This window comes from Ochotona princeps, chromosome 2 (assembly GCF_030435755.1).
Source record: "Ochotona princeps isolate mOchPri1 chromosome 2, mOchPri1.hap1, whole genome shotgun sequence".
NCBI lineage: Eukaryota > Metazoa > Chordata > Mammalia > Lagomorpha > Ochotonidae > Ochotona > Ochotona princeps.
In genome coordinates, this window is record NC_080833.1 from 105,830,208 (window position 1) to 105,856,852 (window position 26,645).

Sequence of the window (26,645 nt, forward strand, 5' to 3'; positions counted from 1 at the left end):
TGATAGTTCCGAGCGGCAGTCCTTAAGGCCAACCCAGTGCGAGGCTGGGCGGGGCGTAGGCCTGAGCGACGTGGACGTCGGCCAATGGCGAGTGTGAAAGCGGGCATCTCCGACCCGGAGCGCGGAGGGAGCTGGCGCGGGGGGGCGGGGGAGGCCGGACCGGAGAGAAGCAGGAAGTAGCGGCGGCCGCGGGGAGGGCGGCGGCGGCGGCTGCAGCGGTGGCTGCAGCAGCGGCGGCGGCTGGAGCAGGATAGACTGCTGGCTCTCGGCCCGCGCTAGCAGCGGAACAAGTAAGCGTGCCTGCGCTCGATACCCGCCCTAGGCCCCGCCCCCCGGGGGGGCGGGTAGATGCCCCCGCCCCTCCCCCACTTGGTCAACTACCCCCCCTCCCCGCGCCGCCCCCTGGAAGGCCCGGACACCGCCTCCAGCCCCGGGGCGGATGGGCGAAAACTCTCAGCTTGTTGAAAAGCACAGCCCCCTTAGTCGGGTAAAGGAGGAAGGAGGGTCGGGGACCCCCCAAGTCCTGTTGCCGCCACCCTTCCCACCCCCTGCCCGAGAAGGCGCCCCCCGAAGCGTGCCTCGGGACTCGGAGGCTGCGGGATGTCGCGACCCAAAATGGTGTCCGCGCTTGCCCGGGGGTGGGGGCGGGAGGAACTGGGCCAGGCCGGCGCGGACCCGGCACCCCTGACTTGGGTGCAGGTCAGTGTCCCGGGGGGGTGCAGGCCGGGTCCCTCTGGGCGCCTTGCGGATTCATTGCCTCCTGCAAGTGGGCGCGGGGACGAGGCTGCGGAGGGGGAACAGGTCCGAGTGGGGCCCGAGCTGCGGCTGCAGAGGCCGCCCCACTGCCGCTGACTGCCTGCACCCCGGCTGCCGCAGCGGTGGTGGTCCTGGGCCCCGAGGTGCTGCGCCGCAGCTCCCAAGGGGCCTGGCCTGGCCGAGGCCCGGCCTGCCTTTCGTACTCCCGGGAAGGAGCTTGGGGGTGTGGGTGGGGGTCGCGGCATACACAAGCCCCCTCCTCCCACCTGCGCGCCTCAGTTTCCCGGTCTGGCTTCTCTCTTCTGCGCGCCCCACCTCCTCCCCGCAACCTCAGACTTGCTCCCCTCTCCAGCAGCGCTCGGCAGATGGCAAGGACTTAATTCCGCCTGCTGCCCAAGCTTGGCCGCAGTCTAATCGCCGCCGGGCCCCTCGTCCTGCTCTGCCCAGCAGGCCTTGGGCCCGGGCAAAGGGCAATGGAGCCCCCCACCGGCCTCCCGGGCCCTTCCGTTCTCTTCCTGTTTAGTCCCTGGGGAAGGACCGGGTTGGAGGCGCGCGGGGTGGAGGGAGGAGACGGGACTTGGGCCCTGTGGACTGCGGGGAGAGAGCAGCCGCCGCAAGGCCTGGGCCAGCCAGTGGGGGAGTAGCTGGGGCCTTGAGCGCTGCCGCACGGCCAGCTGCCTGCAGCCCCCGGGTGGTGGCTATCAGATGACCTCTAAGTCACTTGAAAGCCAAAGGAGGAGGTGAGTTCGCAGGTGTTTTCTCCTGAGTCTCCACGGCCCACTCCTCCGAGGCCCAGAAGGGGAAGGGAGCTCAGGGCCTCTGTGGGTGGAGAGGGAGCCAGGCCAGGGGGAGCCCAGCCCTGGGTTAGGTCAGAGGCCCGGGCTGAGGGCTTTGTTTAAGGCCAGAGGCTACATTGTGAAGTGAAAGGGTGTGGGGGGCAGATTCCCACTCCCCTTTCTTCCTTGAGTTGGTACCCTTCCCCCACCCCCACCTTGGTCCCAGCCATGCCAGCTGCCACCTGCTGGGACTGTCTCCAGTTACAGTCTGCAGGCTGGATGGAGGTGAGAGAACTGGCCTGGGAAATGGCTTGTGTCCTGGCAGGGAAGGTAGGAGGGAGCGCTCCGCAGTCCTCTGGGTCTGCCAGGGGCCTCCTCTCTGATTTAGTGCCACATGTACCTGTGGGGTTTTTCCTTTCCTTTTTTTTTTTTTAATTCATTTTCATATATATATATATATATATATGTATATATATATATATTTTTTTTTTGGTCTTGCAGCTGGCTGGGTTGGGTTGGAGGGTTGGATAAGAAATCCTGGACTCAGTTGTTGGCCAAGGACACCGGGAAGGATGCAGTGCGTGGTTTAGGGGGTAAGCTGAGCTGGGCCGGTAGCACAGAGCACAGGTGACAGGCCCGAGGGAGCAGCGTAGTCCCGGGTGGCAGCTGTGCTGCGTGAGCAAGAGAGCAAGCCGGGGAGGGAGGGAGAAGCCCTTGGGAAGGGAGGTGAGTGAGCAGGTGTTTGTGCCTGGAGAGGCCTAGGTGGGGGCCCTTGGTGACCAGCCTGTTGTCACCGTCCCCCCCTCCCTTTGTTCCTGTGTCTTATGCTTGGTCCTCAGAGCGATTTCCTGGAGCTCATTTCTCCCTCCTGACCCAGTGCACCTCTCAGTACCAGTGAGGCCCTGCATGGTCCCCGCCTCTGGCCCTGCTTTAGCGTTCCAGTTCCTGTCCCTTCCCGGCTTCCCCTTGACCTGACGCCCAGCCGAAATGAATGATAAGTTGCGTCCTGGGCCTGAACGCTCACAGCTTCCTTCTGTGCTCACAGGAACTCTGTGACGCGTGGATTTCTTGTCCCTTCTTCCAGAGAGCGGAAGGAAGGCCGCGATGTCGTTTTCTCCCCACAGCAGCGGCTGTGACAGAGCTGTGCCGCCAAAGTTCTGGCTGTAGATCTCTGCCCAGTGGTGTGCCTGGCCTTGAGACCCCTGGCTGAGCCCGGGAGATCCATGGAGAGTGTGACTGTGCGCAACATTGTCAGGGTGCTGGTTCCGAGCCGGCCACTGCAGGGCGTGGGGAACTGGTGTCAGCCAGGCTGCTCTGAGCCCTCTGTTCCTCTGTCCCACACCTCTCTCTGCTAAGCAGTTCTCCCAGGGATTGCACACTAAGTCATCACTCCTGATTTGGGCTGTTGTAGGACTGCACGGTGGGGGCAGCATAAGCCCTGACACAGTGCCTGGGAGGGGCACCAGGGTCTCCATGTCAGACTTTCCAGTTTCTCCTTGTTTTCAGTAGGTTTGGGGCCTGCCGCTATGGGGGACATGAAGACCCCTGATTTCGACGATCTCCTTGCTGCCTTTGACATCCCTGACATTGATGCAAATGAAGCTATCCACTCTGGGCCAGAGGAAAATGAGGGGCCAGGTGGCCCTGGGAAGCCGGAAGCCAGTGAGGGAGGTGACTCTGAGGACAAAGCAGTGGCTGCTGCTGGGCCTGACCCTGCCGTTCCAGCCCAGGCCTCTGACCATGGCCTGCCACCATCGGACATCTCCACTGTCAGTGTCATTGTCAAGAACACGGGATGTCCTGAGCAGTCTGAGAACCTGGCTGGGGGTTCCGGAGTGGAAGGGGTGTGGCCTGGTGGTGTCACCAGGGATGGCCCTGTAGGACCTCGGCTGCTGCAGAATGGCTTTGGGGGCCCCGAGCCCTCCCTTCCAGGAACCCCCCACTCTCCAGCTCCTCCCAGTGGGGGTGCCTGGAAAGAGAAAACTATGGAAGGCAAAGCTTCCTTGGACCTGTTTGCCCATTTCGGGCCTGAGCCCGAGAAGCATCCGGATCCCCTGCCTCCCTCTGCGCCTTCCCCACCTCGGGAGGGGGCCATGAGCCCGCCCCCTTTCCCCTCTGCCTTTGAGTTGGTCCCTGAGAATGGACCTGGCCTGCTGGGGACCTTGAAGCCGGGAAGCCCCCAGCACCCCCAGGTCCTTGCTCAGAGAGGCCCAGGCTCCAGCCCCGAGGCCACGGCCATCCCTGCCAGTGCCTCGCCTCCGCAGGTCACTGGTGGGTCCTTCTTCAAGCAGTCTCCAGGGCACCAGAGCCCTCTCACTTCCCCCAAAGCGCCCACTCGGAAGCCCCTGAAGGAAGAAGGGGGGCAGGAGGACAAGTCTCCTGGAAGCCCCCAGAGTGCCTCCAGTGGAGCTGAAGCTGCGGACGAGGACAGCAATGACTCTCCTGGCTCCTCGAACTCTTCCCGGCCCCTCAAGGTGCGGATCAAGACCATTAAAACATCCTGCGGAAATATCACAAGGACTGTCACCCGGGTCCCCTCTGACCCTGATCCTCCCGGGCCCCCAGCTGAAGGGGCCTTTGTGGCTGAAGCTGGCCTCCTGAAGCTATCCCCCGCCACCCCGACCCCTGCCGAAGGGCCAAAGGTGGTGAGTGTACAGCTGGGGGATGGCACGAGGCTGAAGGGCACCGTGCTGCCCGTGGCCACCATCCAGAATGCCAGCACCGCCATGCTCATGGCCGCCAGCGTGGCCCGCAAGGCCGTGGTCCTGCCTGGGGGAGCGGCCACTAGTCCCAAGACTGTGGCTAAGAATGTGCTTGGCCTGGTGCCCCAAGCCCTACCCAAGGCTGAGGGCCGGGCGGGACTGGGCGCTGGGGGCCAGAAGGTAAACGGTGCCTCAGTGGTGATGGTGCAGCCTTCTAAGCCGGTGCCCGGGAGTGGGGGCGGCACGGTCATCTCCCGGACCCAGTCCAGCCTGGTGGAAGCCTTCAACAAGATCCTCAACAGCAAGAACCTGCTGCCTGCCTACCGGCCAAACCTGAGCCCACCGGCTGAGGCTGGGCTGGCCCTGCCTCCCACAGGCTACCGCTGCCTCGAGTGTGGGGACGCCTTCTCCCTGGAGAAGAGCCTGGCCCGCCACTATGACCGCCGCAGCATGCGCATCGAGGTCACCTGCAACCACTGTGCCCGCCGCCTGGTCTTCTTCAACAAGTGCAGCCTGCTCCTCCATGCCCGCGAGCACAAGGACAAGGGGCTCGTCATGCAGTGCTCACATCTGGTCATGAGGCCCGTAGCCCTCGACCAGATGGTGGGGCAGCCAGACATCACGCCCCTGCTCCCTGTGGCTGTCCCACCCGCCCCTGGACCTCTGGCCTTGCCCGCCTTGGCTAAGGGCGAGGGGGCTATTGCCTCTGCCGTAACTGCAGCTGTCGCTGAGCCCCCGGTGCTGCCACTCTCAACAGAGCCTCCCACTGTCCCCGCCACCTCCGCGTACACGTGCTTCCGCTGCCTGGAGTGTAAGGAGCAGTGCCGGGACAAGGCTGGCATGGCAGCCCACTTCCAGCAGCTTGGGCCCCCTGCTCCTGGGGCCACCAGCAATGTGAGTTGGGTTGAGGTGAGCGGGGAGAGGACTAGCCAGGTGCTGTTGGGGACAGGAATCTAGGAAGCTACTGGGGACTTTGCTAGGGAAAGTCGGGGGGGGGGACAGCCTTCAACCCCCTGACCTGCTGTGCTTCACCCCCTTGACAGGTGTGCCCCAGCTGTCCTATGATGCTGCCCAATCGCTGCAGCTTCAGCGCCCATCAGCGTGTGCACAAGAACCGAGCCCCCCATGTCTGTCCTGAGTGTGGGGGCAACTTCCTGCAAGCCAATTTTCAGGCCCACCTCCGCGAGGCCTGTCTGCATTTCTCCCGCCGTGTAGGATACAGGTGCTGCCTGCTCTTCCTCTCCTGCCCTGTATCTCCTCGGCCCCATGTGGGTCTTGTTTTTCCCAGCCCCAGCTTGCTAGCTGGCCGCACAGGGAGAGCCCATGTTCTCCTGTCTCTGTCTTGTGTTGTTCCCCACAGGGACGATGGGTAGTGGGGCCACCTCCTTGGCCTGGGCCTTTGCGGCCACTCCCTGGTCCCCATTTCCTGGAGGACCAACGTTGTGGGGGGTGGTATGGAGATGCCCTCTGCTGCCTCGCCATGGTGCCTCCTGCTTCCTCCCCCAGGTGCCCCAGCTGTGCAGTGGTGTTTGGGGGTGTGAACTCCATCAAGTCTCACATCCAGGCGTCGCACTGCGAGGTTTTCCACAAGTGCCCCATCTGCCCCATGGCCTTCAAGTCTGGACCCAGCGCCCATGCCCATCTCTACTCCCAGCACCCCAGCTTCCTTTCCCAGCAGGCCAAGTGAGACTTGGGCTGGATGTCTGAGAAGGGGGGCCAGGGCTGGAGGGCAGACTAGGGGTGGAGTGGTAGCCAGCTCTGCCTGAGGGGCACACCACCCTTCCTGTCTACAGGCTCATCTATAAGTGCGCCATGTGTGACACGGTCTTCACCCACAAGCCCCTCCTGTCCTCGCACTTCGACCAGCACCTGCTGCCCCAGCGCGTCAGTGTCTTCAAGTGCCCATCTTGTCCTCTGCTCTTTGCCCAAAAGCGGACCATGCTGGAACATCTCAAGGTAGAAGCATGGGGAGGCAGGCAGGGACTTAGCAGTCCTAGAGCCCTGAAAGTGGGGGGCTATGGGAGAGCCAAGGCCGCCCCACAGCAGTCCTCCCCAGTATCTCCTTCTTGACAGAACACTCATCAGTCTGGACGTGTGGAGGAGACTGCAGGGAAGGGAACTGGGGGTGCACTCCTAACCCCCAAGCCTGAGCCCGAGGAGCTGGCTGTGTCTCAGGGAGGGGCAGCGGCGGCCACAGAGGAGTCCTCTTCATCTTCCGAAGAGGAGGAGGTGCCCAGCTCCCCGGAGCCACCCCGCTCAACCAAACGACCCCGGCGGGAGCTGGGCAGCAAAGGTGTCAAGGGAGGCGGCGGCGGGCCCGGTGGCTGGACCTGTGGCCTCTGTCACTCCTGGTTCCCCGAGCGGGATGAATACGTGGCGCACATGAAGAAGGAGCATGGCAAGGTGAGCAGGTGAGCAGTGGGTGGGTACAGGCAGGCTGTACCCATTGCCAGGCACTGAAGTTCCCACCCACTGCTCTCCTAGTCGGTGAAGAAGTTTCCCTGCCGCCTGTGTGAGCGCTCCTTCTGCTCCGCCCCCAGTCTGAGGCGCCATGTCAGGGTCAACCATGAGGGCATCAAGAGAGTGTATCCTTGCAGGTAATCCTTGCCCACCCCATTCCGTCCACCCTTTCTACCCAGTAGGTGTGTCCCCTGCAGACCCCAGGGGCACCCCTTTGCTTACCTGTGAGCCTGACCTCTGTTCTGGTAGCTCCTGCTCCTCCTGGCTGTGGTCTTGGCCTTGAGCTGGGCACTGCCACCCTGCTGCTCACTCTTCCTGCCCTGCAGGTATTGCACAGAGGGCAAGCGCACCTTCAGCAGCCGCCTGATCTTGGAGAAGCACGTCCAGGTGCGGCATGGCCTGCCGCTTGGGGCCCAGTCCCCCGGCCGAGGGAATGCCTTGGCTCGGGGCCCTGGTGCCAGAGCCCAGGTAGGCAGAGGCTCGACCTGCTGTTAGGGACATGGAAGTGGGAGACTGCCAGGGCCATGAGGCTGATGGTGATGCCATTTCTTCTGCCCTGCTCCAGGGGCCAGCACGGAAGCGCCGCCAGTCTTCTGACTCGTGCAGTGAGGAGCCTGACAGCACAACACCTCCTGCCAAGTCCCCCAGGAGTGGCCCTGGGTCGGGAGGCCATGGTCTGCTGCGTTATGGGAGCAGTGGCTCGGTGACGGAACCGAACCTGCTGGCAGGCCTGAGGGTGGATGGCGGTGCCCAGCAGTGCCTCGACTGCGGCCTGTGCTTTGCCTCTCCTGGCTCTCTGAGCCGCCATCGCTTCATCAGCCACAAAAAGAGACGGGGTGTGGGGAGAGCAGGCGCCCTGGGGCTTGGGGAGGGGGAAGAGGAGGCCCCCCTTCCGGCAAGGTCTGACCCAGAGGGTGGGGACTCCCCACTGGCCACCTCTGGAGGCCCACTGACCTGTAAGGTCTGTGGCAAGAGCTGTGACAGCCCGCTCAACCTCAAGACCCATTTCCGCACCCATGGCATGGCCTTCATCAGGGCACGGCAGGGGGGCAGTGGGGACAACTAAGCCCCAAGCCAAGCCTGGGACTGCTCACTGCCCCATCTGTGCCGGGAGCCTGGGTTTCACTGCTGCTGCCACCTGGTCCCTGGACCGGGGTGTTCCATTAACATTCACACTTTGTCCATTTCCTCTCCTCTTGGGAAAGCTTTTGAGGGTTATAGTTGTGTGCAGCCCCCCTCCCCAAGCCCTTGGGGTTTGGTCTGTTAGATGAGTGGCCTGCCATGCCTCCTTTCTGAACCCGACACTAATGCCCCTGCTGCAGACCGCCAGTGAGAAGTGGCGGTGGAGGGTGGGCTCAGGGTAGGGCCGGGGGAGGGGTGTCTTGACACCCCAGTGGACTCCTTAGGACAGACTGCAGTGGTCCTTTATTGGGCCACGTCCTAGCCCCTTCTGCCCCACTCCCTGGAACTCAAGCCCCTGACTCCTGCAGTGCCTTTCACTTGTATTTTTCCCCCAGAAATTGCAGGGAGGGGGTGTTGGTGGGAATGAGTCCTGTTGGGGAGGCCAAGGGAGAGGAGGGGACAGGCTCTCAGGAATGCTTTATTCTTGTAGTAATAATAATACTAACAGTGGGAGAAACTGGAGGGAGCGAGCTGGACCATTAAAACTGCTCATGGTGGAATCCCCATCCAGGCTATCCTTGTTGTGACTCAGATAGCATGGGCTGCAGGGGCAGGGGACAGCCAGCACCGGGGGACCATGCTTCGCAAGGTGGCTTGGACCAGGACACAAGAAAAGGTCTTCCAGCTGTGTGTACCACCTCCTGTCTCAGGCATTGACGTATCTGTTCTCTTGTGACCCTCCTGCCCTCAAAACCCAATTCACAAAGGACACAGGTGGCTAAGTAAGGACTTTATTTCAAACAAAAATCAAAAATAAAAAATTGAGAGCAGTTTCCCTGGGTGTGGGGAAGGGATCAGGGGAAGGAACCACAGCTAGGCCAATACCCTCAATACACTGGAGGGGTTGTGGTAATTCCCTTCCTCACCCCCGTGCTGGGGAACCTCAGCAAGTGCGGGGCTCCATGGCAGAGACTACGGAAGAGAACTCGCCTGGAACCAGTCCTGGGAGGGACAGACGGGCAGCAGCATGGCCAAAGGCCAACCACAGAATCAAGTACCAAGAACCAAGAACCTACTCCTCCCTCCTTTCCTGGGACCGAGGGATGGAGTGGAAGGGGTCCCTCACAAGGGAGCGTCAGTCTGTGCTCTGGTGGGCTGTGAGTCCTGGAGCCCATCAGGTGGTAATACTGACAGCTGGGCAGCCAGAGCCCTGGCGAGTCTGCACCCTGGGGCTGGTTCTCCCACCCTGCTGGCAAGCTCTCACGGTTACCACATGATCCTTTGTATTTCTTGCCTTTGTTTCTCTCGAGTGGATGGGTAGTGGGGTTTCTCAAACGGTCCTCATGGGGAGGGTGCCCGGCCCCCTCATAGTGTCACATGATGCCGTTGGTGAGGTACTGGAAGCCATCATAGAGTTTGGTAGTGATGGAACGCATGCTGCCATCCACCATCTGCTCCACCAGCAGCTGGAGCTGCTCCTCGGTCATGCTCATGTGGAACCTCTCCTTGAGGTTGCGGATGGTGCTGGAGCCATGGAAGCAAGGCAGCTGAGAACCTGGGGGAGGCAGTGGGTATTCAGGGTTGTGGGAGGCCAGTGGGGAGGAAGTGAGCCCCCCGGGTGGCTGCAGTGCCCCTTCCTCCCGCCTTCAAAAGCCCTGACAGTGGATGCAGTTCTGCTTGGGCAGACAGGGAGAAGGAATTGGTGAAAGGCCCTGTTGTGAGCCCATCTTCATTCCAGGCTAAGCCCTCTGTGATGGTGGGGGCACACAGGCATACAGGGGACATCTTTCCCCAGTGAGGGCTGGGGGGAAGGTTGGGAGGCTCTGGGGAATGGGCCCTGCGCTGGACACTTATCTGGTTGCAGGCCTCTGCCTCCTATGCTACGTCTGACACTCACAGATGACCTGGGCCACCGTCCTCACGGGGCCAGACGGGGCTGCTCCTGAGTAACGGCGACAACCTGTGGGGTGGGGGCAGGGATGGGGAGGAGGGGGAGACTGGCTGCTCAGGTCCAGGTCCATCTGGAGCCTTGGCGGGTGGGGTAAAGACAAGGGCCCAGGGACAGGGAGAGGAAGGGTTCCTAGGCCAAAGATCAGATGGGAAGGCGAGGAGGCAGCGCAGAGGAGGAAGAGAAAGGCAAGATGGGAGCAGAGGGGGTGAAGGGTGAGGCCAAGGCAGTTAGGGCTGAAGTGAGGCCTGGGGAGAGGGGAAGGGTGATGAGGCCAGGGCAGTCAGGTTGGAGGGAATGAGGCATGGGGGAGTGGCGGAGGGACACTAGAGACACCTGAGCTGGGAAGGAGACAGTGATGGGAGAAACAAATGCAGAGGTGGACACAGGACAGGGGGCACAGGAGGCTGCAAAGGGACTATTCTCTCCCAGGCGAGGCCAAGAGGCAGCTGCTGCTGCCTGTTCCCCACTGTCCCCCAGACCCAGTTCTGGGTCAGAGGAGCAGCCTGAAGGAGACAAGGCACTGGATCCCAGCTGGCAGCCCCGCCCGCAGCCCCTTGTCAAGTCCTGCACTTCAGGGCCCCAACTAGGCAGGAGCCCACAGCACCGCAGGTGGCCGGCCTCTCCCCATCCCCACCTTGCTGCATGATCTCCACGATCTGCACCACCTTGTCCATGTGCTTGCGGGCAGCGATCAGCCCTTGCAGCATCAGCATCTTGTAGTAGTTGAACATGTCTCCATCCAGCCCGCCCATCACCTGGATAGGGAGGAGAGTTGTGTGTGCAAGGGGCCTAGTGCTGGGGATGGGCCCTGTTTGTGCCCCAATGCCTGCCAGAACTCTTCCTTCCTTTCCTTGGGGTGATCACGCCCAACTTTGTTACTTCCCCACTTCCTTGTCAGGCAGGAGGCTCTCAAGAAACCCTGCTTCATTCTGACCGGCAGCCATTCTGGTGCCATTGAGCCTGCCATGTTTCCCCTTCCCAGCACGGAGAAATGCAGGGACACCTCTTCTTGACTCACATCCACAAACTCGGTGGTCAGCTTAAAGGCTGATGTCTCAAAGCCCAGGTTTCGGGGCGAGCTGGAAAGGATGAAGCCAAAATCGATGTGGATTATGTGGCCTTCTGCGTCCAAGAGGATGTTCCCGTTGTGTCTGAGGAGGGAGGGGGGAGGAGGAGACGGCAGTGAGTCTCACCGGGGCCTCATGATACCAGCAGGATGGCTACCAGCCATGTTTCCTGCAGCTCTGAGTCCGGTTCCTAGGACCTACTAAAGTCAGCAGTAAAAAGGCAGGAAGAAAACATCATGGGACTGGTATGATGGGTCAACTGGGTAGACCTTTGCTGGCAAGTGTTGGGATCCCATATGGGCACTGGTTCCTGTTCTGGTTGCTCCACATCCCATTTAGCTCTTTGTTTATGGGAGAGCAGCAGAGGATGGCCCAAAGTCTTGGGAGCCTACACCCATGTGGGAAACTTGAAGCTGCTGCTGGCTTCTGGTCAACTCGCTCCAGCCATTGTAGCCACTGAGGAGTGAACCAGCAGGTGGAAGATTTTTGTCTCTTCTCTCTAAATCTGCCTTTCCAATAAAAAGAAATCTTAAAAACAAAACAAACAACTCCCCCCTCCACCACATTTCAAGTACCCAAAATGATCTAGTAGAGAATCCAGAGCTTTAGAAAAATAAATAAATGAAAAATAGAAACAACAACAACAAAAAACTGAAATTAGAGTCCAGAAAGGAAAGGAAATCTCTGAGGCCCCAACAGCTGTCCCAGAGGCTGTGCCCTCCGCTCGGCGGGAAGCCTACCTCTACCTGCATGTTACTTGAACTCCTGTCAGTCCCTTACACATCACAGCTCTGTTAGCAGGAAGCAGGAACCAGAGACAAACAGACCGAGTGGGCTCTCAAGGTAACTGTGCATCAGGACTTCAACGAGACAGTTTTCAGTCCCTCATGTAACATCGTGAGGAGGGAGGTGTGGCAGACCAGCTGTGGGAGACAGTGCTGGGATAGACTCCAGCTCTATGTGGTCCCCATAGGAGCTACCCATACAAAGAACAATGCACAAGCTATATAGGTAAGTCCTGGCCCATGCAGCATGACTGACCTGGGTGTCAAAGTGACTCTGTTGAGGGCCACCTTCTCTGGGGCTGCTGGGATGGACCAAGTGAAAAAACAGTGCCACCAGAGACCTTTCCTCTGAGGAAATATGAAGGGTTTAGTGACAGGGCCAGTGTTGGGAGCCGCGAGGTTCTGGGAGATGTCAGTTCACTCTCACTTTACAGGTGAGGAGGAAGCGTTGGCTGAGAGGGGAAGGGACTAGTTTGCCCAGGGTCCCCAGGGTAGTGAAGGGAAGTCTCTTTTTTTCTAATGGATGGAGTCAGCTCTGGTAGAAAAGCCATTTGGGACTCAATGTGAAGCAGGCAGAGATCCGGAGACCTGCTTCCAGGCTTGGGGGCGGAGACAGAGGTGGAGACGCCCAGGCCCCACACCGGAGCACCCGTCTGATCCCTGGCTCAGACTTCTGATTCAAGCTTCCTGTGGAGGCAGACCCTGAGAAGTGTTAATGACTCAAGTAATTAATCATCTTACTGTGACTCACATGGCTGACCTGGATTGAATGGTCTAGCACAGGGTTAAGACACTGTTTGAGATGCCCACATCCCACAGTGCAGTGTCTGGGCTTGAGTTCTGGCTCCACATTCCATGCCAGTCTGCTGCTAACGTACCCTGGGCAGCAGCAGTCATGACAGGTACTTGGTTCCCTGCCACCTATAGGGAAGAGCCACAGTTCTGGGCTCACAGCTTCAGCCTGGCTCAGTCCCAGCCATTGCAGGTGTTTGGAGAGTGAACCAGTGTATGGAAGATCTGTTTGTCTCTGCCTTTAAAGTCAAATCAATAACAAAACAACACAACAAAACCTGCTCCTAGCTTAGGGCCCCATCCACTGTTGTCCCTTCCTTCTAGTGACTGATTCCACTCATGGCCACACCACATCCATTCTTTGTTGTGGAATGAACTATTTATTAGGTAGATCCCCGCTCATACCACCCTTTTAAGGACAGACTCGTCTTCCAAGTCTGTTGGTTTCTTAATGGAAGGCCCTGAAGCCAGATGCGCACTGTTTCAGCTGCTCGTTGGCTCACTCCAGCTGAGGCCTAGGCTCCTGGGTTCCATATCCTTACTCGGCAGGGACATTCTGAAGCTTCCAACTGTTTTCTCCATGAATAATGACATTTCCCTTTGGCTCTGCTGGTCCACCTGTAGGCCCGGAGGGTGGAATGACTGGAATTAAGTACTACCTGACTGGTAATTCCCTCAGGAAGAAAACCTTGTCTAACAGGCTTTCCATTTGGTTTAAATGTAAAAAGGTCAAGCCATGGCGGGCATTACGCAGACATGAGATTTCTCCTGAGCTGCTCTTCATGGGCCACCTTGCCCCTGAGAGCTTGGGCAGCACTGCCCACTGTGCTGCCTTCCAAGGACAGCTGCCCTATAACCAAGGTGAGGTGCTGCTCACAGGAGCATGCAGGGCACAGCTCTTGCTGTCTGCAGCCACCCTTAGAGGGCAGGGCCCTGGTGGTGTGATTACCTTAGTACGTACATGCCTCACCAGGGTGTGTGTTTAGGTTGTATAAAGGTCATAAGATGTTGTTACTACTATTTTTTAAAGGCAGAGAGACATTGTGGCACAGAAGGTGAAGCTGCTTCCTGTAATGCTGGAAAACCTTAAGGGAGTGTAAGTCCCAGTTGCTTCTGGGAAACAAAGCAGCAGCAGATGGGCCACATACTCCTGCTGACCAGTTTAAGACCAGGATGGGTTCCAGGTTCTGGGTTCCTGGCTCCTGGCTCTGGAGTGGTCCTGCCCTGGCTGTTGCAGTCATTTGCAAAGTGAACCAAAAAATGGAAGAAAGATCATTCTCTCTCTCTGATGTTCTTTCAAACAAATACATAAATAGTAAGATTTATTTTATTTTTATTGGAAAGTCAGATTTACAGAGAGAGAGAAAGATCTTCTATTGGCTGGTTCACTCCGTCAAGTGACTGCAATGGTCCGAGCTGAGCTGATCCGAAGCCAGGAGCTTCTTCTGTGTCTTCCAAGTAGGTACAGGGTCCGAAGGTTTTTTTTTTTTTTTTTTTTTAAGATTTATTTATTTTTATTGGAAAGGCAGATTATACAGAGAGGAGGAGAGACAGAGAGGAAGATCTTAAGTCCAATGGTTCACTCCCCAAGCAGCCGCAACGGCTGGAGCTGAGCCAATCTGAAGCCAGGAGCCAGGAGCTCTTCTGGGTCTCCCACATGGACGCAGGGTCCCAAGGCTTTGGGCCGTCCTCAACTGCTTTCCCAGGCCACGAGCAGGGAGCTGGATGGGAAGCAGGGCCACTGGGATTAGAACCGGTAACCATGTGGGATCCCAGTGCGTTCAAGGTGAGGACTTTAACTACTATGCTATCACGCCGGGCCTGGGGTCCTAAGGTTTTAGACCATCTCCAATTGCTTTCCCAGGGAACAATCAGGGAGCTGGAAGGGAAGTGGTGCAGACGGGACACAAACCAGCACCCATATGGAATCTCAGTGTATGGAAGGTGAGGATTTAGCCATTAAGCTATCATGTCAGGCCCACAAATTAAGAAAAAGAAAAGGTAGAGAGAGAGAACTTCCATCTGCTGTTTTAATCCTTCAGTGTCCACAATGGCCATGGAGGCTGAAGTCAGGACCCAGGATAAAACCTGGTCTCCCATGTGGGTGGCAAGAACTCAATGACTTCAGTCATCATTGCTGCCTCCCAGGGTGCACATTAGCAGCAAGCCGAAGGCAAGAGCCAGAACTGGGGACTGAACCCATGAACTGCAACAGAAGATGCAGCAAGCCTGTCATTCTTTAATTTTTACAGATTTATTTACTTACTTAAAAGTCACAGTTATAGAGATAGGGAAAAAGAGACAGAGAATGGCCCCAGCATGGTAGCCTACTGGCTAAAGTCCTCGCCTTGCATGTGCTGGGATCCCACATGAGCACTAGTTTGTGTTCCAGCTGCTCCATTTCCCTTCCAGCTCCCTGTTTGTGGCCTGGGAAAGCAGCTGAGAATGGCCCAAAGCCTTGGGACCCTGCACCCACTTGGGAAACCCAAAAGCAGCTCCCAGCTCCTGGTTTTGGCTGTTGTGGCTGCTTGGGCAGTGAACCAGTGATGGAAGATCTTTCTCTCTGTCTCTTTTTTTCTCTGTATGACTGACTTTCCAATAAAAATAAATAAATAAATCTTATTAAAAAAAAAAAAGACCCAGCGGCATGGCCTAGCGGCTAAAGTCCTCGCCTTGAACGCCCTGGGATCCCATATGGGCGCCGGTTCTAATCCTGGCAGCTCCACTTCCCATCCAGCTCCCTGCTTGTGGCCTGGGAAAGCAGTCGAGGATGGCCCAATGCATTGGGACACTGCACCCACGTGGGAGACCCGGAAGAGGTTCCTGGTTCCCGGCTTCGGATCGGCGCGCACCGGCCCGTTGCAGCTCACGTGGGTAGTGAAACATCAGATGGAAGATCTTCCTCTCTGTCTCTCCTCCTCTCTGTATATCCGGTTTTCCAATAATAATAAAATCTTTAAAAAAAAAAAATTAAAAAAAATAAAAATAAATAAAAATAAATAAAAAAAAAAAAGAAAAGAGGGAGACAGAGAAATTCTTCCATCCACTGGCTACAGGAGCTAGCAAGTTCTTCTAGGTTTCCCATGTGAGTGCAGGGGTTCAAGTACTTGGGCCATCCTCTGCTGCTTTCCCAGGCCATCAGCACAGAACTGGATCAGAAGTGGAAGCAGCCAGGCCATGATATCCACTGTCTATACAGGATATTGCATTACAGGTGGTGGCTTTGCTTGCTATGCCAGAACACCAGCCCCTATCAACTGCTAAGCCAAATGTCTGTTCCTCATGTGGTGTTAACAGAAATGACATTTCTGGGTAAAATAACAGACATTTAAAAGTTGGGGAAGTCACGTGTTGGAGTAAAGACAGCTCCCAGTTTGAAGATTTAACTTCCTCTTCTCTCCGCTGTCTCATACCCACCCTCACTTTTTTATTTATTTATTTATTTATTTTTATTACAAAGTCAGATATACAGAGAGGAGAGACAGAGAGGAAGATCCTCCATCGATGATTCACTCCCCAAGTGAGGGCTTCGGCTGGTGCTGCGCGGATCCGAAGCCAGGAACCCGGAACCCCCTCGGGGTCTCCCATGAGGGTGCAGGGCCCCAAATCTTTGAACTGTCCTCGACTGCTTTCCCAGGCCACAAGCAGGGAGCTGGATGGACTGTGGAGCCGCTGGGCCCCACCCTCACCTTTTTATTCCCCCAGATTTATTTTATTTATCTGAAAGCACAGAATAACTAACTGTGAGAAAGATTTCATCCTTAGGCTCACTCCTCAAATGGCTGCAGTGGCTGGGGCTGGGACAGACTGTGAAGCCAGGAACTGAATCTGGGTCTCTCACGTAGGTGGTAGGACCACAAGTACTTGGGCCATATTTCACTGTGTTCCCGGGTGCTATTACAGGGATCTGGATTGAAAGTTTAGGAGCCACGACTTAAACCAGAATGGGATCCTGGTATCGTAAGTGGTAGTTTAACACTGCGCCACAATGCTGTCCTATCCCATCTTCTTGTCTTCTTTCTGCTCTCATGCCAGGCCCCATTACCTCTTGTGCTGTTGCTAATGGTCCAATGACATCCACCCTCACTGAGTGTGCCATTGGGCATTTACTCCAAAGGCTGGATGAAGTTTCTGCTCTGCTGGCAAAATCAAATGAAGACGACCCTCCTAAGGTGGCCTCAGCTTAGTTGTCTAATGTCACTGCCATGTCATGGCTCCCCGTCATACAGTGCAGTCATGCTTCCATCACACTGCATCCCAAGGAATGTGGTTCCCCTGCTGCCTGCCTTCTTTGTCCTCATTTTTCCATGTCCTTTAAGATCCTGCTCTCTCAAGCCTTCTATTGCTCCCACAAACCCTTCAATTCTTTGCTCTTTTATTCAACCCCTTATCAATCTGCCTCCTGGGCTTAACATAACCACGCAAACACATCAGTTTCTAGTAGGCACAGGTGGCTTATTCCATCTTTACTTCCTGGCAATGGAAAATGGTGTGGAGTTAATTAAGAGCTACCAGTGAAGGGCTGCAGAGGGAACCCTGAAGAAAGGAGAGAGGGAAAGGCTGAAGTCACCTACCTGTCCTTGACTTGCAGCAGGTAGCAGACCAAGCAGTAGCCAGCACAACTTTGCACAAAATTGCGCTGGGCACTAAGGAATGCCTCGGTGGTATAACTGCCATGCTCCTGGAGGAAGTAATCGAGCAGCGAGAGCTGGGACTGTTTCTTCACCTGGTGGATGGACACGGCATTGACCACTGGCTCAATCATGCCACTGTCAGCCGAAATTACGAGGATTTTGTATGGCTTGATCCAAAGAGGCACTCGCTCCTGTTCCCAGATGGACTGTGAGGAGGAAACACACTGGGGTCAGGACGTACATCTCTCTCCACACTAGGGGAGGAAGCTAATGTCCTCGTTTCCCCAACTTGACTTGATGATCCTGGATTTCTGACCACTAAGTATGACTCACTGATCTTCCTGGGGGCCAGGGCCAAACAAAAAAAACAGGAAACTGGCTGAAGGTATATGGGCGAGAGGCACCTTACTGGCAGGAGGGCCAAGAAAGAGAATGGGAAATCTCATTATTACCTCACAAGCAGAGAGAGTGGGGGCTAGTAATATAATTTCAAAGCTTAAGAGAAAAGACACACACACACCTACACAGAAAAAACAAGAAAACTTTAGGTCCAAAGAAAGATGCTATAATTTTTTTTAAAAAATGACATATTTACTTATTTATTTTTAAAAAGTTATTAAGAGTTTTGTAGTGCAGTGAGTTTAGCTGTGGCTTAGGATGTCCACACCCCATGATGGTCCAGGATACTCCATGCTTCTGATATAGCTTCCTGCTAATGCACCCAGAAGGCAGTGGAAGATAGCCCAAGTACTTGAGTTCCTGCCAGTCATGGAGCAGACCTGGATGCAGTCCTGGCTTTGGCCTGGCCCAGACCTGGCTGTTGTGTGGACATTTGGGGAATAAACCAGTAGATGGGAAATCAATTAATCTCTCTTACTCTACCTTTCAAGAAGATAAATCTTAAAAAATCAATTTGTAAGACATTTATTTGACAGGCAGAGAGACAAAAAGTCAGACAGAGGGGCTCCCATTTGCTAATTCACTCCCCAGGACCCGTAACAGAAGGGCTGGATTGGGCCAAAGTTGAGCCTGAACTCTACGTGGGTCGGGACTCAAGTACTTAAGCCACTACCTACTCTCTCAGGAGGTATGCTGGCAGGAAATTGGAAGTGTAACAGATCTGGGATGTAAATCCAGGCACACTGCTATTGGAGATGGCTGTCCCAAGAAGCATCTCACTCACTGTATCCAAAGCTGTACCAAGAACTGGATTAACCAGATGAACTTACTACTTTGTGACCAACCCAGGGGGCCCAGGGGATCAATACCTTGGCACACTGTAATCCAGTTGCCACAGACCGTTTGGAAAGCTGTGCTCTAAAGGACACACCCAGCACAGCAGCGGGGAGTTATGTCCTGGGACAAGGCAGGTGCAGTTCACAAACAGGTCAAAAGAGGCCGCTGTGGAGCTGTTCCTCTGGCTGTGTTTCCCAAGGGAAACCGCTTTTGTTTAATCTGCTTCCAATTTGGACTTGGATAGGAAGCTGGGTCCCAGCAGAACTCCCCGCAGAACACCCTTGGTGGTCATCTCCCGTGGATTGGAACTAGGCCAAATCTCTATTTCTCCTTCTCTTACCTGCAGCTGCTTCAACACCTGGAAAGCCAGCAGCTCCTGCCGAAGGTCATCACCACACTTGACTATGACTGACAGGAGCCGCCAATTGGGGAGATGGCCGTAGGGGGACCCCTCCCTGATCCGCCTGTGAGGAGAGAAGTAAAGGGTGTCAGAGAGTGGCGCCTGGGTGAGGAGAAGGACTCAGAGCTTCTACTGGAAGTCCAAAGCTATCACTCCTTAAGGTAAGGGTCTGGAGTGCCAGGGTGCCTGGAGGTTTGGGGGCTGATACCCGACAGAGACGTGAGGTGAGCACCTGCTGTCCATCGCCTCTGAGCTTTGGTTAGGGAGTAGGTGTCACTGCCCACCAACTCACCGCACTTTCTCCTGCCAGGGCTCTTTGAGAGCAACTGCAGAAGGGTCCTCTGGGTCTCGTTTGAAGGCTGTTGGGGTGTGAGCCAGCTGTTCTGAAAGGCGTCGCCTGGCAGGAAGAAAACAGATCACCTGCTTGGAGGAGTTAGCCCAGGGCCTCAGACCCCTGTCTATACTGGCACTTCCCACACTGCTTCCTAGCTTCTGGACACACAAAGAGGCTGAGAAGGTTGTGGAAGGAAACACAGCCAGCGATACTGCTTTCTTGCTAACCCGATGGCCTGTAATCATGCAGACTCCGCAGGGGCAGGCTTTGTGGTGCAGAGTTATCGGGATACCTGCATCCATAGAGGAGAGCTGGGTCAAGTTAAGTCAACATCCTGTTCATGTGCCTGGGAGGTGGTGATTGACAGCCCAGGTACTTGGGCCTCTGTCCTATACATGGGAGACCTGGATGGAGTCCTGATTCTTGGCTTTAGCCTAATCTAGCTCTGGTCGTCAACATGCATTTGTGCAATCAATCAACAAATGGAAGCTCTCTCTCAGTCTCCTAAGAAATGCAGATTAACAGGTCCTCCACATTCCTCTACTAAGACTGATTCAGAATGACACATGAGACAAGAATGTGTATTTTCTTTTCTTTTTTTAAAATAATGTGTATTTTCAACAGGGTACTGCCTCCTCTTTGATGTCAACACATAACACTTTGAGATTCTACTTTAAGAAATATGGAATTCCTGGGTTGGCACAACAGCCTAGCGGCTAAAGTCCTTGCCTTGAATGAGCCCTATCCCATATGGGTGCAAGTTCTAATCCTGGTGGCCCTGCTTCCCATCCAACTCCCTGCTTGTGGACTGGGAAAGCAGTCGAGGATGGGCCGAGACCTTGGGACCCTGCACCCATGTGGCAGACCCAGAAGAGGTTCCTGGCTCCTGGCTTCGGATTGGCTCAGTTCCGGCTGTTGTTGCCACTTAGGGAGCAAATCAACGGATGGAAGATCTTCTTCTCTGTCTCTCCTCCTCTCTTTATATGTCACTTTCTAATAAAAATAAATCTTTAAAAAAATAATAAAAAAAATATAGAATTCTTTCCTCTGGTCCCCTTACTCCTCTGAGTCCTTTTGAACTTGGTTTTCCTTCTGTAGTAACCCAAGTAACTATTCAATTTGTATCTTCCCTGACAAGTTTTGTGGCTTCAGGACAAGGACTGAAAAAGCAGAGAAAAGGGAGACAGAAGCTGACAAGAAAGGGGACAAGGAGACAGGCTGTGCCCAAGAGAGAGATGCAACATGGGGCCTGGCCATACCGGATGTCCCCCGCTGCAATGAACACAGGCTCCTTGCTCTCCTGGCTGGTGATGCTGTCCACAGAGAACTGGGAGATGTTGTCACAGCTGTTGGTGTGTACCTCAGGGAGCTGGGAAGAGCAGGGAGTGCTGGTCAGAAATGCTTGCTCGCCATCCCATGGCACGTTCTCCCCTCTTCTGAGTGCTGTGGTGCAGGTTAAGCCACTTAGAATGTCTGCATCCCACACTGGAGTGCTTGTTCAAGTCCTGGCTACTCTGCTTCCAACCCAGCTGCCTGATAATGGGCCTAGGAAGTAACAGATAGACGTGAGTTCCTGCCACTCATGTGGGAGGCCCAGATGCGAGCTCCTGGTTTCCATCTAGTCTAGCCCCAGCTGTTGTGGCCATTTGAGGAGTTAATCAGTGGATGTAAGCTCTCTATCTCTCCCTGAGTGTCACTCTGCCTTTCAAATAATAAATAATAAGTTATAAATAAATAACTTTTTGTTTATTATTTGAAAGGCAGAGTTGCAGAGAAGAGTAGAAAGGAAGAGAGATTATCCATTTACTGGTTTACTCCCCAAATGGCTGCAAAGGCTGAAGCCAGGACAGGCTGAAGCCAGGATCTAGGAGCTTCTTCTGGGACTCCCCACATGGGTAGCAGGGGCCCAAGGACTTGGGTCATCTGCCACTCTTTTCCCAGGTTCTCTGGCAGGAAGCTGGATTGGAAGTGGAGCAGCTCAGATCTGAACTGGTGCCAAAATGAGATGGTGGCATTGCAGGCAGCTGCTCTTTTGGCTATGCCGTAGTACCAGCCATAATAACTCTTAACAAACCCCAAAACCCAAAACCAAAAAGCTCGTCCTAATTACAAACCATCCTGACCACTTGGATCCCAAAGTGCCTGGGGCTCACATTCGACTCCATAGCAATTCTTCTTATTCATCTCAGTGTGAACTGTCTTTGTCAGAATCTCCTGGGGGTGTCTCATAAAACGAAGGTTCCCACGTCCCACCAGCAGTGAGAATAAGTACTACTGGGAATGAAATCTGAAGCCTAAACGTTCTGCAGTAGTTTGCCATGACCGTTGCAGACACCTGTATTTTCAGTCTCACTGACAGTTCCATCCTTCCTTATGGTTCAAAGCAACTCTAAGACGAGATTCCTCTGCTCGTTTCTTCCATCTCACCCTCCCCTCGAAGGCCCACATCAAGTTCTTTCTCTCCTTCCTTTGCATGAGATCATTTCACCTTCATTTTGCCTTGATACCATTTGTCACCTCATGCACACTAAACTGGATATCTTTTTTTCTCTTTAAATGTCTTTGTGTGGGCCCAGCGGCATGGCCTAGCGGCTAAAGTCCTAGCCTTGAACGAACCAGGATCCCATATGGGCGCCGGTTCTGATCCCAGCAGCTCCACTTCCCATCCAGCTCCCTGCTTGTGGCCTGGGAAAGCAGTTGAGGACGGCCCAATGCATCGGGACCCTGCACCCGCGTGGGAGACCCGGAAGAGGTTCCTGGTTCCCGGCTTCGGATCGGCGCACACCGGCCCGTTGCAGCTCACTTGGGGAGTGAATCATCAGACGGAAGATCTTCCTCTCTGTCTCTCCTCCTCTCTGTATATCTGCCTTCCCAATAAAAATAAATAAATCTTAAAAAAAAAAAAAGAAGAAGAAGAAGTGGAACAGCTGGGACTCACAGGGTGTGGTGGTGCTTTAGGCAGCAACTTAACCTACTGCGCCACAATGCTCGCCCTGAGATTTTGCATTTGCAGAAGTAAAAGCTGGTTATATGAATGACCTTCCATAAAATCTTGTTTTGGGGGCCAGCACTGTGGTACAGTGGGTTAAGTTGCCACCTGCAGCTGAACCAGGTAAACACTAATTTGTGTACTGGATCTTCCATTTCCTATTTGGCTCCCTGCTAACGCACCTGGGAAAGCAGTGAAAGGCAGCTAAAGTATTTGCGCCCCTGTTACTGATGTGGGAGATCTGGATGACCTGGCTTCAGCCTGGCCTAGCCCTGTGGTGTGCTCACTGAGGGACTGAATCAGCAGTCAGACATTTTCTCTTTGTTTCTCTCTCTCTGCCACCCTGCCTTTCAAATATAATTAATTATTAGAAAAATCCTCTTGCTTTGGCCTCCATAACCTTAGAATAAAATTCAAATTTCAGTCTGGCCCATAATCTCTCCAGCTCAGCCTTCGCCACTTTTCACCTCCTATTCACACATTTCAGCCACACAAAATTTCTTTCAGTTTTTAAAATGGGCCTACCTCTTGTTTTCTAGTCCTCGACTAGATAATTGCTACACGTTTCAGGTTTCAGCACGAGATTATATCCCCCATGACATTTTTTTGTGACACCCACCCCAGGTATGTAATAGGCACCACCCTCACCCTTTGGTGTTTCCATAGCGCCCAATCTTCCCCACAGACTGGATCACGCCATATCACAACTCCCTGCTTCCTGGCCCTACTCTCTTTCCTGTTGAGGCACAGCCTCTTTGCAGGCTGGGATTCTGTCTTGTTCGCAAGCACATGGTACTCAGGTTAGCATGGAAGGCCCTCATTCACTCCCGAAGTAATGAAGGCCTTTTCATTTCCGGCTCCATAAGGTGACTCTGTAGAGTATGGATCCAACATTTTTACTCAATTTCCCTCATTCTTCTAGACCCAGCAGTTGTTCCTACACTTAACCTAGATTCCTTCTGTGGAAGAACAAGCTCCACCTGAATCTATTCCGGGCTAAGCTGTTCCGAGCTTGCCCCCTCACCTCCTTACCTCCTCGCTCCCTACACCTACCTTTCAGCCCTCACCCTGCCTAGGGGGTATGTGACCTTCCCTCACAGATCCTGAAAGTTCTTGGGGAACAAGTGCTATGCTCCATTATTACCTCCTTGAGGGCTCCCTCACCTCCACTTGCAGATCACCTATGTCGTCCACTGACCAGGCCTCGTCGTCGTTGTCATAGTTGGGCACTGTGCTGAAACTACCTGCCCGCTGCTCGTGGGTGATACCACATTCAGGCAGGTTCTCCACAGACCGAGTGCTTCGGATGCGGTTCTCGGGGATCCGGGCAGGAACACTGGTGGTGTCAAAGTTTTCACATTCAAGGACTTCTACGTAGATCAGGTAAGGAGCCTGAGGGGAAAAGTGAGCCCCGCGTTTGTAATTTGTCACCTCCGCAGTCCCCTAAATCTCCACTCTGCTAACATGGTGCTTCCTGGGGCCGCTCCAAGCTCCAGCCCTTACTCATGCTTCCCTGATACTATCCTAAAACATTGTATCTGGGGCAGGAAGCTGTCCTGCCATCATCTACATAAAGAATTTGGTTAACAGAACATAAGAATCCTTAAAATGTGCAGAAGATGATCTACTTTGGCAAAATTCCCCTAGTCTGTCAGTTATAGCCTGTTAGGTCTGGAAGCCTCTGGGGTCTAGTCCTAAAGACATAATCCAGGGAGCTGCTGCTGCCACCAAGCCTGGGATGCGACTCAGCACTGGCCCAAGGGGGGCCATGACGACTCATCCTGACTAACAGGCAACTTCAGCTCATTTCTAATATAAGCTGGACATCTTCCTCTCCTTTCTGCCCACTCTGATCAGAAATGTCTTATACACAAAGTACTTCTCTAACTTCCTGGCTGCTATTCCTGAGACACCTACAAGTTACAGAGAGCTGCAGAAGGGCTACCATGAACAACTTCAAGGACAGGGTGGACAGCAATTCTCCTAAGACACAGCAAGGGGTGAGCTTGAAAAGATTAGGCCCCTTTGGTCAAGAACAGTCCAAGAAGCAGGACAGAAGAGGGTGCTCAGAAATACAACAGTGAGGTAGTCAGGACTGACACACACAGGATGAACTAGGAGGGGAGTCTAGGATGTTGGAAGGTGTATCACTGGCATAGGCCAAAACCCTCAACACCTATGGGAACAGAACTGGGTCAGAGGTAGAATTTGGGCTGCAGCCCACCTACCTTGTCCTTGGAGTTGAGGACAACAGCCTGTGTGTGGGGCACGCGGACCACGTGGTGGTCAAAGCCAGCAGTGGGCAGCCAGACTCGAGCAGGGAGCTTGTGGTTGAGGAGGGAGAGTTCTGAGATCAGCCGCTGTGTTTTCTGCTCTTTGGTGGGGAGAGTGGCCAGTCGCTTGCCAATTGCCATCAGGGACTTAATGAACTCTCGCTCGGGAGCCAGTCGGACCGGCTGTAGGGGGTTGGGGAAGAAACAAGGTGGTGAAAAAACTATAAACAAAAGAGACCCACCCATTCGATTACTCTTAATCATGCAGACCTGGGAGGCAGTGCGAGAGAACTCGAGGAAGGAGCTGCCTTTTTGCCCTTGTAGGTGATCCCCGTCCCACTCAGCCTGATTTGGGACAGTTAGCACAACCCTTCTCTTCCAGCTATTTCTTGAAGGTGAGGGGCTCTAAGCTGCAGCACTCTTCTCCGGGACCTGGTACGCTCAAGGATTGTCCCAAGGGCAGGGGGTACACCATCTGGAGAAGTTAGCCAGGTCTGAGAAGAGCTGCTTACACTTGGATTGCTTCACCCATCTCAAGAATGGGGTTGTCCCTCTTCCCAACTGGCTCCTTGGGCTGCATTCCTGCTGAGGGACTGAGGGACCTCACAAGGCTAGGGCAGCTTCCTTTCATTCAGACGACTGCTGTTGCTTCCATGGCACCCCCTTGTCCCCTATCCCGATTCTTACAAAGGATCCATGCACATGCAGAGGAGGGGCAGAGCTGGCATCAATGATGGCACAGACAAGAGGGAAAGAACAGGTTGATGGCAGAAGGGGGCTGTGAGGAAGTGAATGATGCAACCATAACACCATCTAGTATCCTAGAGGAGGACCTTGAAGGACTCTCCTACCTCCCTGCTGTAGATCTGGCTCCTTAGCCCCGGGCACCACAGTCATCCCCAAGAAGGGGATGGGCAGTTAGTCTTGGGAGTGAGGGTGGGCTGGGGGAAAGGACGGACCCAGCTAGACAGAAGAGCATTTTCCCCTAGACCAAGTTCTCCTAGCATAAGGGACATGTGGTGGAGGCAGCTGCCCCCTCTTGCTGTGGCTGCACAAGAACAGCATCTCCTCTTGAAGAAGTCATCTTTCCACTCATTCGGCTTTCCTCTTGCTTTCTGTGTCTCGTTTGGTTTCCTGAGGGTATCTACCCTGAATCCTTCATGTTGCAGGGGGAAAAAAAGAGCTTCTTTTCAAAACTGGGAGGTTCTAGCTCTGCCAGGATTCAAACAAACAACTCATCTCTCCTCAGCCTTCACCTCAGTGGAACAGGCCCGGAACACTAGGCAAGGGGACCTGCAGTCAGTCACGGATGCTTTAGGGGGCAGGGTTGACAAGCGCAAAGGAAAAGAACACAGAGTTGGGCTTTCTTGGCCCTATGGATCATCCTAGGCACCTAACTGAAAAAGAGGGAACTGGCAGACCCAGTTGCCTTTTTCATCCAGCTCCAGTGGCCATCAGCACTGCCCTAGGGCCCCTCCAATCACAGCTGCCATCAGAGTCAACTCAGGTCAGCAAAGGCGGGATCCCCTCCCCTCCTTGAATCAGCATTTGGACCCCTAGGTCAGGTGGATGTGAGAGAGGAGCCCTGCCACACTGGAGGGGACAGGGATCAGGACTGAAACACGGGTCAGCACAGAACATAGAAAGCTGATTGAATAAACAGATCAAAAATCAAATGTAGAAAAAAAATCATCCAAATTCCGAGAAGGTCCAGCATTTCCTCTCACGTCTTTGCCCAGGAACAAGGTCTAAGCCCCTGGGGGACCAGTGGGAAGGGGTTAGTCCAGAGGGAAGGAGAAAGGAGAATGAGGATGGAGGAACATCCCTGATAGTGATCTGGGGCAGGGGTTGGGGGAACAAGAACTTGAATCCTGAAGAAATGTGGTTGAAGTTTTAAAAAGCAGATCAGTTGTGGGGGGAGGTATAAGTTTCCTTAAAGCTCTGGAGTCAGCTCAGCCGGCACAGGGCCTAGCATTACAGACTCTGAACAAATGTCTGATGGCCTGATGGCAGGAGCCATAGGGAAAAGATTCTGGGTGGGAGAAACAGGATCCTGGGGGTTTCTGCCAAGCGGTTTTTGGCGGTGACCCAGGAGTTAAATTCCCCCAGCTGTTTGCTCCAGAGACCTGAAGCTGGGGGTGGAGTGGCGCCACAGCCTGTCTCTGGGAGAAGGCTCGAATGCCAAGTTGAGCTGTCTCAACCTGGGCAAGCAGGGCACAGGCAGCACAGGTCAGGGTGACACCTCCTGGTTCAGGAGGGTCTGGGAGGTAGGAGCTGATCTCCCTGGAAGAAAATGGGTCTTTTAGTTCCAGCCTCGGCCTGGGGGCTTGGAAGGCCTGGGGACGGAGAGGAAATGCGGCCGTGGTTG

At 54.7% G+C, this 26,645-nt stretch overlaps 2 protein-coding genes across 12 annotated transcripts in view; one reads left to right on the forward strand and one right to left on the reverse strand.

Annotated features, from left to right (window-relative positions):
• The window catches only part of ZNF687 (zinc finger protein 687), a 9,041-nt gene extending 665 nt beyond the window's left edge, over window positions 1–8,376 (forward strand). Inside the window, exons 1-9 of one of the 7 annotated variants that reach the window (XM_058660248.1) lie at window positions 164–290; window positions 3,039–5,128; window positions 5,278–5,456; window positions 5,741–5,917; window positions 6,028–6,190; window positions 6,308–6,637; window positions 6,719–6,831; window positions 7,021–7,162; window positions 7,260–8,376. In XM_058660248.1, coding sequence (XP_058516231.1) covers window positions 3,059–5,128; window positions 5,278–5,456; window positions 5,741–5,917; window positions 6,028–6,190; window positions 6,308–6,637; window positions 6,719–6,831; window positions 7,021–7,162; window positions 7,260–7,760 — 3,675 coding nt within the window. In that variant the 5' untranslated portion in view covers window positions 164–290; window positions 3,039–3,058 and the 3' untranslated portion in view covers window positions 7,761–8,376. The other 6 variants (XM_058660249.1, XM_058660251.1, XM_058660253.1 and 3 more) reach the window with 6 other exon arrangements.
• Window positions 8,377–8,591: 215 nt separating this feature from the next.
• PI4KB (phosphatidylinositol 4-kinase beta) overlaps window positions 8,592–26,645 on the reverse strand; it is a 33,279-nt gene continuing 15,225 nt past the window's right edge. For 3 of the 5 annotated variants that reach the window (XM_058660255.1, XM_058660256.1, XM_036494503.2), the window contains 10 exons: window positions 24,233–24,460; window positions 23,169–23,396; window positions 20,275–20,384; window positions 18,974–19,078; window positions 18,622–18,745; window positions 16,986–17,251; window positions 10,786–10,918; window positions 10,402–10,522; window positions 9,714–9,776; window positions 8,592–9,371 (listed from right to left, as the gene is read on the reverse strand). In XM_058660255.1, the coding sequence (XP_058516238.1) occupies window positions 9,190–9,371; window positions 9,714–9,776; window positions 10,402–10,522; window positions 10,786–10,918; window positions 16,986–17,251; window positions 18,622–18,745; window positions 18,974–19,078; window positions 20,275–20,384; window positions 23,169–23,396; window positions 24,233–24,460 (1,560 nt within the window). In that variant the 3' untranslated portion in view covers window positions 8,592–9,189. The remainder of the gene's footprint in view (window positions 9,372–9,713; window positions 9,777–10,401; window positions 10,523–10,785; window positions 10,919–16,985; window positions 17,252–18,621; window positions 18,746–18,973; window positions 19,079–20,274; window positions 20,385–23,168; window positions 23,397–24,232; window positions 24,461–26,645) is intronic. The other 2 variants (XM_004588887.3, XM_004588886.4) reach the window with 1 other exon arrangement.